Source organism: Podarcis filfolensis (genome assembly GCF_964270895.1).
Source record: "Podarcis filfolensis genome assembly, chromosome: 1".
NCBI classification, from domain to species: domain Eukaryota; kingdom Metazoa; phylum Chordata; class Lepidosauria; order Squamata; family Lacertidae; genus Podarcis; species Podarcis filfolensis.
The window spans coordinates 52,771,318-52,791,014 of NC_139604.1; the positions used below are offsets into that span (position 1 = coordinate 52,771,318).

General features: G+C 48.6%; 1 protein-coding gene across 6 annotated transcripts; it reads left to right on the plus strand.

Annotated features, from left to right (window-relative positions):
- Window positions 1–5,145: 5,145 nt before the first annotated feature.
- TMEM198 (transmembrane protein 198) lies at window positions 5,146–19,298 on the plus strand. Of its 6 annotated transcripts, none has more exons than XM_083591189.1 (5): window positions 5,146–5,274; window positions 13,450–13,701; window positions 14,667–15,242; window positions 16,039–16,229; window positions 17,694–19,298. In XM_083591189.1, the coding sequence occupies exons 2-5, from the start codon at window positions 13,539–13,541 to the stop codon at window positions 17,838–17,840; spliced, it is 1,077 nt and encodes a 358-aa protein (XP_083447315.1). In that variant the 5' UTR covers window positions 5,146–5,274; window positions 13,450–13,538; the 3' UTR covers window positions 17,841–19,298. The 6 variants fall into 6 exon arrangements, with proteins under 6 accessions (XP_083447315.1, XP_083447314.1, XP_083447313.1 ...); XM_083591188.1 differs by having other exon boundaries at window positions 5,168–5,287; XM_083591187.1 differs by lacking the exon at window positions 5,146–5,274 and adding an exon at window positions 5,379–5,882.
- Window positions 19,299–19,697: the final 399 nt, after the last annotated feature.

Consider the following 19,697-nt stretch of genomic DNA (forward strand, 5'->3'; position numbering starts at 1 on the left):
TGGGGCAGGATTCAAATGCAATCTAATATATTTTCATTTCAGGGTCAGCCCAATAGGTGAAAGGCAAAATGGTGCCCACTGCCCACACAGAAGCATGCAAGCCTGGCAGCAGAATCTTACTTCAACAACTAGGGATGAGGTCCTCTGCTGTACCTAAGCCAGTTTAGAGAGGACAGGAGGGGTAGTACTGAAGCATCTGTCATCCAACAGAGGGAAATAGATGGGAGACCTGAGAGGAACAGCCAGGGAGCTGCCATTGTTGCCCCCTGCCCAGCCCCAGCTGTTCACCTTAGTTTGCCTAATCTTAGGGCTGGCTTTGCTTACATCATATCACAACAGGTCTTTACTACCATATTCTGCTGTATGTATAGATCAGACCTCATACGTGTTGGGGAAGCCATTTCACATACTGTGGGCTCCTCCAGACAACCTGTTTATTTAGCATTTATCCTGATTTGCTTGTAGAGTTTTTATACCCCTTCTTATTAACCATTACCCTCTTTTCAGTGCATTTCCATGTCACCTTCCAAACTGCAAAAAGTCTAATTCTTTTTTAAAGTGGATTTGTTGCACTAGGGCAATGGAGCCCATGGGTGGGGGCAGCTGCCCCCCTAAATCAAGTAAATAAATAAAAATACTTAACTGACCAATTGCATGGTAGATAACTCAGTTCTGCCCCCCACCAACATAAAGCCTGTCCCCCTAAAATAAATCCTGGCTAAGCCCATGATGGAGCCCTTCAATGGACCAGCAAATCTAAAGTTCAAGCATACACTTGTATCCCACCCACAAAATAGTGACAGGAGGCATCATTTGTGGCACGAAAAGTTACAGGATTTTAGCAGGAAACTACATGATGCCCAAAACATTTTGCAGGCACAAATTGTTATGAAAGCACGATTGTGTATAATCGCCACCGAAGATCACGAGCATAAATAATGATGAATGCTTAATAAAAATGATGCCTGAAGGGGCCCGTCATTTAAGAAACAACTTCCAAGGAAGGCGATCCCACAGCTTGTACTCGTCAGGAAACTAATTTCATTAGCCTAAATCTGATGCACTTAATTTGACTCACTTGCAGCTTGTTTTGAAAATGAACTCGGCTGCAGAAGAAAATAATATGGCCTGTGGGTAAAATGATTTTGTTGAGCCAAGGTAGATAGGATCAAGCTATCTAGCATTCCCATTTTAGTGTTTTTCTTACAAGTGCACAGTGCCTTATTTTTGGCTTTGTAAAATTGTTATCATGGTCATTACAATGCTCAAAATTGTTCATGCATTAATCCATTAATTACTTTTGATTAAAAACTAATTCTTCACCTCATTTACAGTTGTTCCTGTTGTATCACCTGAAAGTTAGCTGCAAAGTCTCTTTATTTATTTTATCTAGTCATTAATGAATATATTCAGTGTTGTGACATCTAGGGCACTCTTCTCAGCTCCAATTTTGAACTTGATTTATTGTTGCATTTATGTCTAAACCCTACTTAAAAGTAATTTGGCTTTTCATTACAGAGCCTCATAGATCAGCTAAAACCATGTAACATGCACACACACAATATATATCTACAGTATTACTTTTACATTTTTCATATAAAACCCTAGTATTAGAACCTGTGATCCAAGTACAGTGGTACCTCGGGTTAAGTACTTAATTCGTTCCGGAGGTCCGTTCTTAACCTGAAATAGTTCTTAACCTGAAGCACCACTTTAGCTAATGGGGCCTCCTGCTGCTGCTGTGCCGCCGGAGCACAATTTCTGTTCTCATCCTGAAGCAAAGTTCTTAACCCAAGGTACTATTTCTGGGTTAGTGGAGTCTGTAACCTGAAGTGTATGTAACCCGAGGTACCACTGTACCTTCCACATCATTTTTCAGAAGGGTTGCAAAATTGCACAACTTTAGGCAGATCCACACCATCCACTTAGAGCAGAGCTTTCCAAGCATTTCATGTTGGTGACACACTTTTTAGACATGCATCATTTCGCGACACAGTAATTCAGTTTTACTAGCAAGCCCTTTCCTGCCCCAGGATGAGTGCGGGAAGCATTCGCACCACCACTGCAGCCAACACACTAACGTGCCATGACACACATTTCGGAAAGCTCTAATTTAGAGCATATCCAACTGACATTTAAATCGCATGGCACCCCCCAAAGAAGCCAGGGAGCTGTAGTTTCCCTCACAAAGTTACAATTCCCAGCATCCTTTACAAACTACAGTTCCCAGGATTCTTTGGGGGGAAATCATGCCCTTTAAATATGTGTTGGATATGCTTTAAATGTACAACAAAGAAACACAAAACTAGAACTGCCAGATGGAAAAGGGCACAGGGCTACTGCAACTTTAACAGCCACACAGAAGAAAATATGCTATCAAGTGTACATTGCATGACAAGCAACACCTGCTGAAATTCCCTTTTCCACATAAGGTGCAGGAGCCCTGTTATTTCCAGCTGGCCAGACTACATAAAAAACCTTATTTTTATTCCCCTCCTACATCATCTTTACAGTGCCACCCCTAGATTTGGCATTAGCCTCAAGCTACTAGCATTTCATGTACCAGATCTTTAATGAATCAGACTGCAATTTTAAACACACTTACTAGGGAATAAGTTCCATTAGATGTAGTGGGACTTCTGAGTAAACTTGCATAGGATTGCACTATCACACACTGACACACAAAGGCTATCTATACCCAATAAACAGCCCCCCCAAAACCCTCTCTTTTACACACACACACACACACACACACACACACACACACACCCCTTCAAGCACATTATATTAAAGTTTCATTAGAATCCAAAAACAATTATGAGTCTGATATTCATTCAGTCTTATTATTTTTCTCAGACTCACAAAACTGATTTAATGTGAAAAGCCTGGCGTTTTGCGTTAGAACTCACACTCAGCCTTACATTTGAGCTGTTGTGTGGTGGGCATAGGCAACAAGTAACTGAAAGCAGGCAAAGATTTGGGCTGGTGGAGAAGGGGTACCCCATCCCTTCTCTAATGCCAGCAGAGAAATCAAGTGGGCTGCTGCATTGGGATAGAAGCGCCCCCCCATCTTTGTGAGCAGCATACAAATGCAGCAGGTTGCTGGAGAAGGGACCAAGCTCATTGTCCTTCATCAGCCAACCTTCACTAGCAAGTAAGCAGACCACCCTTTGCAGCCTAGTAACTTTTATGGGCTTATTTTCAGGGTGGTTGTCACAATGTATACTTTGCAGCTATGGTGGGCAAAGATGGCATTCTGCATTTATTCCTTTGCTATTAATTGGCTTTCTCTCAGCCCATTTACCCTTGATCCTCCCCCCCAAAAAACAAATTCCTTTGATATATGTACACTTGGTGCTTACTGCACTTGGATTTGTGCCATATACTTCAAAGAGGTAGGCTGGTCTGAGCTGAAACTCAGTAGGCCCTGTGCTTGAAGGCAGCAGGAATATGGCTAAGAAAGGTTTGGTGCATCAGCTGCTTATCCCCATCCAGATATGTGTTAAGCTGGTGACAGGCTAAGAAGACTGCTTTACCGGCCAGAGAGACTGGGATTAGGGTTCTGATGCCCAGACCAAAAAAAAAAAAAAATTAAAAATGGTCTGATGTGCTGACAATACATGGGTGACATCACCAAGTCTTATACAACCACATAACCTTTGGAGGTGGATATGCATACATATGCATTTCTGCTTGACTATATTACTAAGACCTTTAAATAAAGGTTTCTCTAGGCTACAGGCCAGAGCTAATCACCTAGCACAGCAGAGGAGGATCTAAACTGTCTTAGCTGCTAAAGGCTGAGAGTGGGAAGGGAGGAGATGGCAGTAGGAGCAGCAGTGCCTCATCATCATTCCCACACATCCTCCTCCTTCTTCTCATGACACAGGGAGCTCAGCAGATGGTAAGTGGGATTCAGCCTTGAGCAGTTTTGATGACGTGCCTAAGCCAGTGGAATGACTGACCTCTGGGGTTCAGGGATATCTGGCTTCCCTGCCAAGCTCATATCCTTCCTGTAATCCAAACGCAACTGATTTGGCTACTGTCCTACATGTGAGGGGCAGCATATAAAAATCCAGCCCAATGTGGACACGGGGCAGCTGCAGTTCCTGGACCACATGGCAATGAGAGCTAGAGATTTCTGTGCATATGGTCAGGCCACATTAACAGTTCAAGCCACGGGTCCCCAGATGTTGTTGGACTACAACTTCCATCATTCCTAGTTACAAGACTAGTGGTCAGGATGATGCTAGTGGTCAGGATGATGTAGTCCAATAGCATATATATATATATATATATATATATATATATTTTGTAATAGATATTTGCAGCAGCAACCTGTACTTTGGAACTCCCTGCCTATCAACATTAAGGAAGTGCCATCACTGCTCCTTTGGACACCTGCTGAAAACTTTTGTTTCAGCAGAGCTATCCAGACACATCAATTGGTTATAGCTGTTCTTAAATTCGCTTCAAATGTTTTATTGTGTTTTATTGTTTTCTATGTGTTTTTAACCGTTTTAAAATGTATTCAGTTGTATTGTTATTACTGAAGTGTTTCCTGCCCTGGGCTCCTTTGGGATGAATTCCAGGATACAAATTTAACAAATAACAGAAAGAACAGCCAGAATGCCGGCCCACAGACAAAAGTGGATGGAGATTCTTACCTTTATTCAGCAGGGTACATTCCAAAAAAGCAAATGTGAGATGTTTCTACACACCCTGACCCCCATCTTTTCCTCTTCCAAACAACCAAGCGAGTGTAGAACCACATACAAAGAGGCATTATCAGACAGAGTTCAACTACCCATTCAAACCAATAATGCTGGAGGGGGGCACAGAGCAGGGCTGATGAGGGGCCATGGCCTTAGGAGTCCTCAGTCCTCAGGCAAGTCAAGGCAGAGACTCCAAGGTGGTGGGGCTGCATTCACCCGAGACTGGGGTGTCTCAGCACATAAAACATTGTTTACATGGTGTGTCTCTGCTAGTAGAAAGCTTTTCCTAGACAAAAAAACTAAAACAAAGCAATTCTTTTTTCTAAATGGAGTGTTTTTTTGTTTTTACATTACAGCAGGGCTGGGAAATTCACTGCACTGGAGCGGGGAGCGATGCAAACAATAGTTGCAATCCAGCCAGAGGTAGACCGACGAAGCCGCTGGAGCAATGCAGTTGGGGGCGGGGCAGAAGTGGACAGTCTCACAAGGTGCCATATGGCGAAGGAGCCAGCGTAGGCTGTCCGGCAAGCGGGCTTGCACAGTGGTGGTGCACAACATAGTAAGGATCGCAGGTAGTGCGGAGCGCGGGGGCGGGGAGGAAACCAAAATCGGAGCGCGAGGCGGGGAGCGGGGGAGGGGTAGAGAGATCCACCAAGGCGGCGATTGATGCAGTGCCATGACAATAGGGAAGCGCCAAGGGCCCGCCGACGCAACGCACTGGAAGCGGGGGGGCGGGATGAATGCCTAACAAGTGCTCCTTGAGCGGATAGGATCCCGCGGAGGAGGCTCTGCGGGTGTGGGCGCCTGTGTGACACACGCTCGCCTGTGCAGAGCCCCCGCTACCACCGCCGCGCGCTCCAGGCCCTAAGCGGCGCGGGGGATGAGGAGGGTTGGGGGCGGACGGCGAGGGAGGAGCTGGAAGGGGAACGGAAGGAAGAAGCAGCGGCAGCAGCAGCCTATTTGTTGTGTCCGTGGCGCGCGCCTGGCTGCATCCGCTCCAGGCAGCCTTTCTCGGCCGCCGCGCGCGCGAGGAGCGGCGGAGGAGCGGGGGGGGGTTGGGCGGTCGAGGGAGAGGACCTGGGCGCTGACGTCACGCGGAGCTGTCCCTCAGCACCGGGCCGAGCCGGGCGGGCTCTGGCGGGCCGGGTTCGAGGCCGGGCCGAGCAGGTAGGGGGGAACCGCCGCGGGGAAGAGGAGAGGGAGAGGGTTGCTGGCTGGGTCTGCTGCTCCTTTGCAGCGCCCCTTGCCGGAGGAGGAAGGGAGACGGAAGGAAAGAGGGAGAGAGAGAGAGACGGTCGCCCCCACCGCCGCTGGGCTGGGAAAAGGGAAGGAGGACTCGATCGCGGAGCATTAAATGAACGGGATTGTTGGAGAAGGAAAGAAAAAAAGGCGGCGCTGAATGACTGGGGAGCGCACAAAGAGCGAGCTGGGCGCCTCGGCAGCGCTGGGTAAATGCCAGCGAGAGGAAAGCCATGGATGGCCGTGCCTCGCTGTCTCTCCTGCCCGGGGGCAGCAGGCAGTGGGAAGAAGTTGGAGAGGCAGCGGGGTTGAGTTCACGTGGACGCCCGTCACCCGCGCAGCCATGCTAAAGCAGCCCTGAAGGCCGCCGAGCCAGGGGAGAGATGCGCATGAAGCGGGTAGCGGACGGGTGCTATTCCAAACTGTCCCCCACACATACCCAACAGGCTTCGCCCGTCCAGGGCTGCGGTGAGCCACACATCACACTTTGCCAGGCTCAGGGATTATCAGCCTTCCCTCACCCCGCTGGAAGGGTAGTTCCAAAAAGTGTGTCTGCCTGAAGCTCCTACTTCTTCTGGCTTGTGTTGCTTAGATGTGATTCCCCGCAGGGAGAACAATAAAAGCCCAGCCTTCTATTTCTAGTTATTAATTAGCATAAACCTATGTCAACAAAGGCTGAGTTTAAAAGAAACAAAAGCAAAATCCTCGATTGGCTGGATGAAAACAATCCTCCCACTTCAAAAAGAGAACCATTGTATCCTAAGTCAAGATAGCTATCTGTAGGCATCTCTGGGTCCACCAGCCCAGGATCCCCTGGGGACCCCCTCTTTCCAAACAAAGGGAGTCTGGCAGGCTCCCCAGAAGTCTTTGCAGCTCTGTATCCTAGCAACTCTGCAGCTTCCCTTATGGGATCTGCCGGTCCCAAACAAGAATGAAACCTGGTCCAGCTTGTACTAGTGGCAGGAACAAGCTGATAAGTAGATGGAGCAGGCTGAGTTGTAAATGGATGAACAAAGCCAGGTATGTGTCAGGCAGGCAGAGGGGGGAGATGGAATGCAGGCTGGTGGAGCTAATCTACACCAGCCACCATAATGCCAACACAGGAACTACTTCAGAAAAGTTGTGCTTCCTAGAGAGGGGTATGAGTGTGGCTAATTTAGAGCTATCACTGCAGCATCACATTTTCCAGTTCTGCTTTCCGTTTGAATTGATAGCAGTCAACATAGGGAATGGGTTTTCATCATACTCAATACTTGCAAAACAAAATAAGGAACCCTTTCCAGAAACACCTGCAAGTCCAAGGTTGGATGGGCAAGCTTTGTGCTTGGGAATAGAAAAGGTCAACATGTCTTGCTATGGAATGGGATAGAGTCTGTCAACCAGATTGCAGTAGAGGGCTGGCACTGCATGGAGCCAGGCAATGTGAAGAGAGGCTATGGTATGGTCATGTGAGATTTGCACGGAACAGGAAAGCATCAGGTTCTTGCAACCTGGCTATGCCCCAGTAAAGTGCATTTCTCCTTTGAACCTGCCCCATGCTTGATATCCTTCAGACACACTAGCTACAGGGACAAAACAGCTATCCTATGCTAGAGCCCTCCAGTCGGCCACTGAGAGGAGCATAGACAGGAAGATCCTGAGCTAGTCCTTCTCTGGAGTCAAAAATTCTTAGGTGCAGCCCACAGGCTCTGGGTAGTGTGTTTATATGTGTGTAATGCTTGCAGCTGACTTTTGTACCAAGTGTGGTTGATTTGGGTGCTTTCCAATACAAGTGTTACAAAATCTTTTTTAAAAAAAAACAACAACATTCCTAGAACATAATATAAATACCTTCTTGCCACCTCTGTGAAAACTCTGCACAGTGTTTCCTTAGAGCACAACTAGTGCAACTAGGAGTACCTGAAGGACAGGGCCCTGTCCTGCAGATTCTCTTCAAAGTACTGCCACTCCCCTGGGTTACTCCCAGGTTAATAGCATTCTCTCATTAGCAGCTTTTCAGCAAGCTGTCACAGTAATCCCAGTGGCAGGAAGAGGATAAGGTGCCAAGGATTCCCTTCCATATTGCACACAGATCCTATCAGAGTAGGTGTGCCTAACCCTAGCCCAGAAGAAAAGTTCCTGGCATAACATTGTGCCCTGGCACTTTCCCCTAAAATAGGAACAGCTTGGTTATTCATGTTTCTGCATCCTGCAGCAAAAGGTGAGGCAGTGTCTTGCTAGTCCTTCCACAACTATCCTTACCCCACTCCTACTAAGTAAGAATCCGCAACAAGCTCTCATGCCTTCCTCATAGTGTCTTCTGTTGGTCTAGACCTGTCTTTCTTTCCTAAAACTTCACATGCAGAATCTACATTGTCACAACCTTTTCTTATCATCTCCCTTGCTGAGAGAACCTAGGACTGCAGTATTGGGCACAGCTCCTTTGTGGAGTGGCCTGGTTTCCAGGACAATCCCAGACATACTCCAATCAGGTTTCCAGGAAGTGGTATAAAGAAAGTTCCTCTGCCTCCCTATTCCTCTTCCCTATGAAATAATCAAGATTACATTTGTATGAAAAGGTCAGTCTCCTTGCTCTAGTTGAGGGCGAAAGGGTTGTGTAGGCACACGTGAAGAGAGCCTGTGGGAAAGTGGGCACTCTTGCCCTCAATCACTGTGGAAGAGGATTCATCCAATTCCTGGACTGCAGTTGAGCCAGTTGGCCTGGAACCCATAGCAGGGTCATGATTCTCCTCTAGCTGCCTTGGGGGTGGGGAGCAACACTCAAATATATTAAACACTAAAAAGTATCAAGGTTTGAGTTTCCCTGCTCCCACAGAGGAGAGGAAAGGTCACGGGCTGTGGTACCTGGTGTCAGCCTGGGCAGAACCTTGTTTGTTCAGATACACACTTCTTAACAGGGTTTACAGATTGAGAGCCCCTCCTTACAGAACAGGTATCTGTGTCTGTATCAGAGCTACTTCTGGGCCCATAGCAGACATTAGCTAGCTGTGAACTGCATTGGCCTTTCTTCCTCCCTAGGCAACAGGACCACGTGGAAAGAGGGAGATTAGAATAACTGGCAGGGATTTGGTGCGGAGTGGGGGGGAGAGAGCTGGAAAGACTGTGCCACAGAGAAAAACAAATTGGAGCTTGCCTAGAGATAAACTGTTAAGGGCTGGATTTTCCACACTTAGGTTTGGAATTATTTTGGCAGATAGTTGCTGGCATGATGCCAAATGTTGCTGTTTGGGAACAAGAGCATGACAGTTTGTTTGTGTCAGCTCCATGGATCTCTGTGATTTTCAGAGATATAAACTAGGTGAGTGATTTCTTTTGATTGAATCTTGTTATGGTAGAAATGTGGAGGATTTTGAGGTTCACCAAGCTTCAATTATGCAAGCTTACATGTTATACAGATATGACTAGTTCAACATCTTGCATATTGCTATACCAACAAAAAGTTAGTTAGAATTGGACTAAATGATTCTCAGGAATCCCTTTCCAGCTCTATAATTCTATGATTCTACTTTGCATTTAGTAGCAATTTTTTGCTCTGAGACCCACATGGTGGCAATACTTTATTGATTTTAAAGTTGCCATTCCATGTGCACTTACTTGAATTAAATGGGATTTCTAAGTAAACACTCATTAGAGTGGACCAGAATTCCAATCCAGGAGCAAAGTGTTCAACAAGAGATCCTGGCATAAACTATGTACACAGACCAAGCATTTTGCTCCCACTTTCCCCAAACCAGCTTACATGTTCAGTGGCAGCATACCTCTGAACACTCTTTAAAAGATTAGACAAATTCATGGAGGATAAGGCTATCAGTGGGGTATAGCCATAATGGCTATGATCTTCCTCCGCTTTTGGAGGCAGTATGCCTCTGAATATGTCACCAGGGAGCACAAATAGAGAGGGCACTGTTGTACTCAGGTACTGCTTGCAGGCTTCCCTGGGGCATCTGGATGCTGTACTTGATGGGCCTAAGGTCTGATCCAGCAGGACCGCTCTTACATTCTTAAATGCTAGGAATAAACAACAGGAAAGGGCTGTTGCCCTCCAGTTCTGCTTTGGGGCTTCTAAGAGGCATTGGCTGGCCACAGGATGCTGGGATACTGTAGATGGAGCTTTGGTTTAATCCTCCATATGTCTTATGGTCTTACATTTTCAATTATATTTAGAAGCTGTTTTTAATGACATAGACTACAGAAGCTTGTAGGAGGAACTACATTGGCCACAGTTGTGGGTATTACTCCATCCAGGATGCCTGGATTACCTGGCTCAGTTACAATGTTTATCATGGACCATTCCTGATTGTATGGCAGGTGGGTGTATATCAACCCCCCTCCAGATCAGTCAGTTTCCCACTGATGTTACTTGATGGAAAATCCTACATGGCACCTGGTATTCTGAAGATGTTGGGAATGAGCCCAGCACACCTCTAATTTAAATCCCAATGTGTGGCTATTAACTCTGCATTTGTTAAGAGCCTGCCTTAATTTTGCCCATTTTACTGCTGTCAGGCAGCCCTCTGTTTTCTGCAGAGACAAGTGGGAAAGCAACTTTCTGATAGTTTTGATTATCACTTCCCTGTGAATGATATACAGTACTTACTTTGCATCTCTTGATCCAGCTTGTCTGAATACTGTGTGACATGATTCACTGATGTGCAGATCATGAGGCGATGATCAACCAGATAGTGATGATACAGGGGGAATACATATGGCTGTGTAACAATTTACCTTGCCAGTCATCTGTGATCTTCTACCAGGTGGTGAGGAGGGTCCATTATTCCCATTGCTTCCCTAGATTTCTGACAGGGAATGGATGTGGGCGGAATTGTCTTCACTGATAGCATAAGAACATAAGAAGAGTCCTGCTGGATCAGGTCATCCTGTTCTCACAGTGGCTGATCAGATGCCCATGGAAAGTCCACAAACAGGAGCTGGTTGCAATAGTACCTTCCCCACTTGCGATTCCCAGTGACTGGGATTCAAAGGCATATTGTCTCCGACACTGGAGACACAACACGAAGCCAGAAGCCACTGATATCCTCCATGGATCTGTCTAATAACCTTTTAAAGCCTATGGCAGGACGTTATGGATGACCAGCTTGTCAAATGGTTACATGCCTACCGCAGTAAAGCTTCCATTGGCAAATGACGAACTATGTTCTCCATACAGTGGGCAGCTTTGACTTGAGGTGACAGCAGAAATTGAAGTTGCTTTGTCTTTGTGTGTTGAGCTGTGGAGGGGGAAAGTCCAAAGTTCTTAGTGTCAGCCGTTCTTGGTGTAACCCACATACCTAGAAGATTTACTTGCTGACATCAAATATTCTATATGTTGTTGTTTGAATGAAGTAAACCTTAGATCCTCCTAAGAATAAGAACTGGGTTAGCACAGTCCTCCTCAGGCAGTGCTTTTTCTGGATCTATAGCTCCCAAACTTGATGGCAGGCCTTTCCATGTCACAAGGGTCACCAGCTCCTGCCAAGCCAGGAGCCACTTGGGAGTGGGAAGCAAGTGGCACTAGGATGAGCTGTTCTGTCCTTCTGTGACACAAGTTGTGTCTGTGGTTGCACTAATAGTGTGTGCATGATAGCCCCTTTTTATCTCTGCCAATTGTAATGTGGGGGTTTCAGGGGATGTTTGAGGGCTATCAAGTGTCTGGGGAGCCAGCAGGGCGGACACATATTTGGAATAAGGGCCATTGGCACACGGCTTTTTTGGGGGGGAGGGGGGTTGCAGGTGGGATAAAAACTGAAGAGAATCAAGGGGGGGCGTGAGAGAGAAGTAAAGCCACATTCCAAGAGCGGGCGGGGCTTCGTGAGGAAAAAGCCGAGTTGCTGAAACAAAGCGAAAAAGATATAGCCGAGGAGAAGGCCGGCGTTTGGTAATTTCTCAGCATCCAATGGGAAAATGACTTGTTTTCCTTAGCAACAGAGAGTGCACCAATCCGTAGGCAGCATGCTTTCAGTACTAGCGGCCATTGGTGCTGGCGTCAGCGGGGAGGGGGGAATGGCAGACAGACAGACATGCAGACAGACAGAGGCGGCGGGGAGGGGGACGCGCGCACGTTGGGATGAGATTTCCCAGGCTCCTGACCTGCTTGTGGGCAACATGTCTCCAGCCACGCTTTCTTAAAGTCTCCTCACCCATCCCCATGCCACTGAGCTCCTACCCTGAAAACACGGTTCTTCTGTGAAAGGGGATAATAATAATTATTATTATTATTATTATTATTATTATTATTATTATTATTATTTATACCCCGCCCATCCGGCTGAGTTTCCCCAGCCACTCTGGGCGGCTCCCAATCGAGTGTTAAAAACAATACAGCATTAAAAATTAAAAACTTCCCTAAACATTAGCTACAATGCTTCCAAAAACCTCACCTGTCTGGAAGTGGGTTCAGAAACACTCCCCCCAAACCCCAGTTGCATCATTAGAGTGTCCTGTCCTTTCTTACTTGGGGGCTGCTGGAGTGGGGAGGGCTCGGCTCGTGCTGGACGGATCTGAGCATGTGTGAGCAAGGGAGAACTAACACAAAAGGCTTTTCTCTGTTGTGCCTTCCAGCCTGCAATCCACCAGAAATGAGGAAATGGGGAGGGGTTGGGGTGCGGACAGTGCTCTAGCCTACAACAGCACTCAGGGACTCTCTAATCCGCATTTGCAGCTGCTTTCCAAGGCTGAACATCAGAGGTAAAGAAGAAGGAAGATGCTTTAGCCGACTAACCAGTCCTCCTTTGTCTTCAGAGCTGCTCTCAGCCAGTCAGCCATCCCGCACGCAGGGTTAATGAAACTCAAATCTCTGGCAGATGCTTTTCCCGAACTGCTACATCTCCCTCTTTGGTGACTCATTCTCCTACCCCACAGGTTCTTTGAGGAAGAAGGTGGGGTGGGGGTGAGTGTTGGAAGTGGGGGAGCATGTGCGTTGCTAAAAGTATCATCTGTTCTTTGCTCGGTTGCCGTGGAGACCATACGGTGGCGATTCTCTTTATAGCCACATTCCCCGCCGCCCCGCTTTTCCATTTTGGAAAGTTGTTGTTGTCCCATCCCTTGCTCAGCGCCCTCCTCTTCCTCCCAGCATTGCTCTGATTCCATTCCGACATGGAATATGCCGCTAAGCTCCCTGGCAGGCTGAGGCTGGGGTGACTCAGTGAGATTGGTACTCCTGGGACAGAGGTGGAGAAAGATCAACGGGAATCCTGGAGGCCCAGCTAGGATGCTTGGCCTGCTTTGCCCCTTGCATAATATATTGCCAACGCTCAAACCATCTTTTTCCTTGCCAGGAATGACTAGTTGGACTTGGCTTGGGGCCCAGGGAGTTAGTGGGTGTTCCCATCTCTAATCTCGTCACTTTTTTTAAAACCCTCATTGCAGCCTCCAGAAAAGTGGGAGTTGTTTCTTAATGAGTGGAACAGCCCTGCAGAGTGCGGAATACATTATGCCTTCAGGTCTCACCTTTTTTGTCCCATCCGTCCTCAATCTCTCTCTCTCTCTCTCTCCACAGATGGAAGCAATGCCATGAGACAGCATCCCCCGCAGGTGACGGGGAGGGAGTGGGGAGCCTGACATTGCCCCAGGAGACCCTGAAGAGCCATGACGTCAACAGTACAGACCCTGCGTTTCCCGCTGCTGCCGCACGTGCCAAACCAAGACCGGACATACAGCTGTGAGGAGGAGATTGAGCGGCGCTACCAAGTGGTACCCTCAGTGGTCTGCGCCATGTGCTGCCTCTTTGGGATCATCTACTGCTTCTTTGGTGAGAAAGGGTTTGGGTGGGTCTGTGTGCTGTCCTAGGTGCCCGGAGGACAGTTTGAGCTGAGGCATGGGGGCAAAGGAGATCAATGAACTCAGTGCCCTTATGAGGCCCAGGGAGCCCATTCCACTCAAAGCCAACCCTGTGTCACAGTATGTCTGCAACAGGCATGAAGTGGGACTCACGCTTGAGCTTGCACTCAAAACTATGGGGGCATTTTTGAATATGCATGTTTAGGATGAGGCTGCTAGGGAGATGGAAAAGGCAGGTTCCCAGTTTTTGTAGCTTACTGCTGGCTTGCTCTATTAGCCCTCCCCATTCAACACCTAATGCACTAAACAAGGGAGGGGGTTGATTTGTATTTTAATCATTATAATTTTGATATGCAATATGCTAACAGTTTGATATGGAAAAAAATAAATAAACCTAACGTAATTCCAAGCTGTTCCAACAGCAGAGAGCTGTGTTAATGCTTTTGATTCTACAGAAGACACCCAAGTGGGTGCTTTAGCCTGTATGGGTCCTTGCCAGTCCATGTGACTTACAGGAACTAGCATTAGTTTTCCAGACTGCATAACGGGGCTCCTTTGCTGACCGCATCAGCGTCCCAGGAGAAAAAGCTAGCACTGGCTTTCCCTGAGACACTGCTGTGCATCCACTTATGCATTACACAGATCAGTTGGGAGTGTGGTGAATGCTCATGTAAGGCAGCATGCTCTTTGAAGCCCTGGATATTAGGACTCCCCAGCCTTTGTGATATAAGCACAGAATATCTTTCTCTGTGTGTAAGTGTAGGACATTGCGTAGGTATTCTGCATGAGCCTCCTAAGTCAGAGGCCAGGACTTTCAGTGCAGGTGGCTCAAAGGAATGTGGATGGTCTGCCCTGCTCAACCAAACAGATGGGCGACCCGTCCTGTGTTCCTGACTGCAGCAACAGCTGCTAGCATCCATTTCTTCCTTTCCTCAGGGTACCGATGCTTCAAGGCGGTGATGTTCCTGACAGGACTGATGTTTGGCTCCGTGATCATCTTCATGTTGTGCTACAAAGAGCGGGTGCTGGACACCCAGCTGAGTGTCGAGGCCTCCGTGGGCATCGGGCTGGGCATCGGGGTACTCTGCGGGCTGGTGACCATGCTTGTGCGCAGCGTTGGGCTCTTCATGGTCGGGCTGCTGCTGGGGCTGCTGCTGGCGGTGGCTGCGCTGGTGGTGATGGAGCAGTTCTACCACCCGCCTACCGTCTGGATCCCCATCGGTTTGCTGCTCGGCGTGGGCATGCTGTGTGCGGTGCTCACCTTGCAGTGGCAGCGCCTCTTCACCACGCTCTCCACCGCTGTCTTTGGCAGTGCCGTCATGACCGCCACTGCCGACTACTTTGTTGAGCTCTTCCTGCTGCTGCAGTACGTCTACGAGCGCGTCAAGGTAGCTCCCGCCCGGCCCATCTGCTGGTACAGCTGGGTCATCTTGGGCACTTGGCCAGTCCTGGCACTGTTGGGCGTCCTGGTGCAGTGGAAAGTCACGGCAGAGGGATATTCCCACACGGAAGGTGAGTGTGGTGCAGCAGGGTGGGTAGGAAGGGGGGTGGACATTGGCATAAAATTTGAACTGTCATCTTCACTTGCCTGTGGTTCTTATTGCCAGAAGGAAAACATTAGTGATTTCAGCCAGGAAGACAGGCTGTGTCCCAGCTGTGGTTATAAACCGGGAGCCATCTTGAAGTTCCCTTTTCCACAAATTTGGCTGAGGGAGAGGGGAGAAGACACACAAGTCTGCCCCCTAACAATTAAATTGAGGATTATTTTTTATCTGTTGTTAAGAATTTAGCAGAAATTAACCAATTAATGCTTTGAACCCTTATTCTGAGTTACAGAGGGTACATTCCAGAGGGTACACCTTTTCTCTGAGAGCTAAACTACTACATATTGCATCCAAACAGTAGTTGCAACAAGCCTGTTAGCAGGTGATGCCTTGTATGAAAAGCATGAATCATGCTCAGCCACCTTGAGATTCCTGCTGTAGTGAAAGGAGGCTAGCTCCCTTAGGTAGCAAATGCTGCTATGTGCTGGCACCTCATTTATCTCAGTGGCAGCTTCCTGGAATAAAAATGGTTTGGAACTTTGCACCTTGAGGCTACAGGTGCATTCCCCAGTCACCACACCTAATACTAAATGTTGGCTCTGCCAATTATGAATTTACCTGGTAATGGGAGGTGGTATCCCAACTCTGCTTTTGGCTTTCACTTCATCCCACAGCAAAGCATTCCAGTAGTGGCATCTGCTTGGTACCTTGGGCCACCCCTTCTGACCACACCCCCTTCTCTTCTCTCTCCTGCCCCCCCCCAGTGATTATCAGTCGGCAGCAGCGCCGTGTTCAGCTGATGCGGATCAAGCAACGAGAAGAGCGCAAGGAGAAGAAGAAGAAGAGGCGGCCACACCCCCATCCCCACGTGCAACACAAGGCCCACCCACCGGAGCCTGCCTACCGTCGCAAGCCTAATCCTGTGCGCCGATTTGATGGGGATGTGCTCTCCCCAGTGAGTCAATGCCAGTGCCCTCCTGCACAGGGCTAGGGTGGTGGGACTGTATGTATTACACTGCAAAGAATCCAGCTCCCTAGGGGTAAAGACTGATGGGAGTCAACTTGCTCCCAGTTCTATTCCTCCAGGCTTTCCTGCTGTTTCCTTTGCTTTTGGATCATCAGTGACACACTTCCGCCTTAAGAGCCAGCCCTGTCAGTCACGCTTTCCACATTAAGAAACCCATCTGTATAGGACAGAAGTGTCTCTGGCTTCTGCACCCTTTGCTTCCCACACTCCATTCATATGGACTATCTGTATGGAATTCCCATAGAGGGAGGAGCAGGGAAACAGTTCGGTGGGACTCCCAGCACTGTTGGCCACTCCCACCCCCCACTGATGCCTCTATATGCAGGAAGCCCAGTGCGAGACAAGAACACCATGGCATAACATATATGGAGGGAAAATGGGTAGAGAAACCTTGTCCAAGTTCTGCTTTTTGCTCTACATTTGGCAGTTTCAGTTGGGAACCAAAAGCAGAGCTCTGTGTCTCTTAACATTTTCTTCGTGTGTCTCTGGAAGTTCTCCTCAACCCATGGAGGTTTCTCTGCCTAGTACACATAGTGTTGTCAGGTGGTTCTTGGGGAGCTTTGCTAATTGATGCGGGGGAAAGGCAGTGACTTCCTCATGACATAGCAGAAGAACAGGGTGATCTTTAAATGAAAGTGAACATGCTTAACTATGCCAGCCAATGCATACATCCAGTAAGTCTCTCATCAATTCATTCCCAAAGTCTTCCCAAGTACAAATAGCCTGGGACAAGCTGTGCTCTGTTGTGGCACCCTCCCTGTACTAGGGTGTTGAGCTTCATAGAAAACTAAGGTATTGTGATCTGTTCAAAATTGCAAGGTAACAGGGCTCTGACAGTGCCCCAGTATGGCCAATATGGAACGTGTGAATGGCAGCCACGCGTTCTTAAACTTTTATGGACAGGCACCATAGAATATTGAATGGTTGTCTGTGGCTTCTGGACATATGCAGATTATCTGTCTAATAATGCACATCTGCAGTTCACACTTTTACTGTTCACACCTCACTGCAGCCCTTAGTTTTCCTGATCACAGCACAGAGAGGCAAACCTCAGCCTCCCTACCAGTCATTTCCAGCAGGACCAGGAGCTCCTCCTACACCTACCCCAGGAAGCACTATGAGCCCTTTCCAGTAGATGTGGGAGAAAATAAATCCTATTACATCTCAAGGCATTGTGTGGAAGAACAGCTGGTTCTTGGTTACTTGCAAGGAGAGGGTGATATGGCAGCCATTAGGAAGGGCCTTGTCCCAGGAATTGAGGTGGGAAGAGGCTGGACCTGCCCAAAGCACTCAGGAGCAAGTCTCAGGCAAGTCCTTCCACACAGGGAAGTTTCAATCACAGATGGGGGATGGAGGCAGCACCCTCATCTTCTGCTTTCCTCCTCCTTGTAGAGCTACATACAGAGCTTCCGGGAACGGCAGACGGGATCCTCTCTCAACAGCCTCCTGGCCAACGCTCATGCCGCCATTGACATTGACTATGACTGTGGCTCCACCGTGCCCCTGACAACGGGCTCTGGCCCTGCAATGCGGGTATAGTGCAGCACCTCCCGCCAGGTCACAAGGACGCTGCCCTCGCACGGTCACGCAGGTCAGGCCGTGTGGGCTTAGCCTAGCGCCTGTGTTCCTGTGAGGACTTGCAGATACTCTTTGCTGGCATTCGTAGACCTGGCCTGGACATGCAGTTGTAGCCCAGTTTCTCTCACACTGCAAGGATATGCGGAATTCTCCCCAGTGCAACTCTGGCTTCAGCTAAGCTGCCCTGCAACAAGGGGCAAGGAAAGCGTACATGAGCAGGTGCTTGGGGCAAAGGGCTGAAGAGAGACCTGGTTGCTAACCCACCCGAGCCAGGACTGCGGAACGCAGTGAAGGGTGAAAAGGAAAGAGCCAATTGCCTGCATGAAAATGACAAGGAACTGTCAACATTCCCCACCCACCACTGTTGGAGTGACTCATAGATGGAGGGGCCAACGGGGTGTTCCTGTGCTGTTGTCTTGCCACACGATGGACCCACTCCTTGTCCTGGAGCTTTGTCTTTGCCTGAACTGACCCCCGCAAGGACTTTTTCAGGGCACAAGTGGTAGGATTTGACTCAGTTCACTCTAGTCTGGCTGGGGCAGCCAGCTCAGGGAAATGGGGTCCTCTGGGCCCCGGGCCCCTTGCCCATACCAGTGCCTGGCATACTGTTTGAATGGGCAACTCAAGGAGGGAAGGGAGGAGGGAGGGGTGGGCATCTGGGCCACCTGGGCTGGGCTGTCTAACTGTTGAAGTGTGCAAGTGTGAGTGTGTGAGCGTGTGTGAGGTGGAGCTGGAGCAAGTATGGGGCATTCGGCTGGTATCCAGGCAATGAGCCTTTTCGATACCCCCCTTCTACTTCCCCTTCCCCCTGTTCCTCATTTTGGAGTGAGGGTCAGGGTAGTCAGGGGACTGGGACTGGGGGGAACATCCATGTACATATTCTTGTTGCAGTTATTTGTATTAATTTATTATTGACAAAGAGTTGGGCCTGAAGAGCTCTGCTGGACCCGGGGTTGGGGGGACAGGGTCCTGCAGTCTTCGTATCTTTCCCTTCAGGCCCATGCCTGGGGATGGGTGTCACCCTTTTTTACCCTACCTAGCCTCAAAGAGCTGGGGTGGGAGTGTCCCCCTGCACAGGACCCTGTCAAAGTGTGGTGGCCCCCACATTTGGAGCTTGTCTCCTTGTTATCTATCATGTGGGAGGTGGGGGCTGTGAGTCTCTCAGTGTCTCCTCTTTAAGGGGACAGGAGCAGGGAAGATTCACCACCTGTTTCAGGATGGGGGCAAGGGAGGGTCCAGCACAGCTCAGAAAAGCCTCTCCTTCATGGAGAAACTGCATGTTTCTGTCACCAATCGCCACTGTTGTCACCACAGAAACCTTGCACTCTCGTTTTTCTTTGTTTTGTCCTCTCTTTCTCTTTGTATATGTGCCAAACGCTGCCGGGCTGCGGCTGCGCAAGTAAAAAAAAAAGCCTTTCAGAGCAGCCTCTCCATGAATGAAATGGGCCACAAGCGTTGGACTACGGCACAAACACTACCACACATGCATGAGCTTGGATCTTGGACATGGGCATGAGGCAAGCCTGGACTGGGCACAGAAGGAGAATGAGGGTGAGGAATGGGGTCAACAACTTGAGGCAGCATGTGCAGCAGATCTTTAACCAGAAGAGATCCTGAGCCACCACTTCTTTCTGCATGGCAGTAGCATGGCAAACAATGGGTCTGTGCACATGGTGGTGGTCGGGGGGCACGAGCAGAACCTTGTTTGGAGGAAAGAGACCAGAGGAACATAGAGACCCCACTTGCAGAAAATTGGTCCATCTAGCTCAGTACTGTCTGCACCAATTAGCAGCAGCTCTCCAGAGTTTCAGGCAGGAA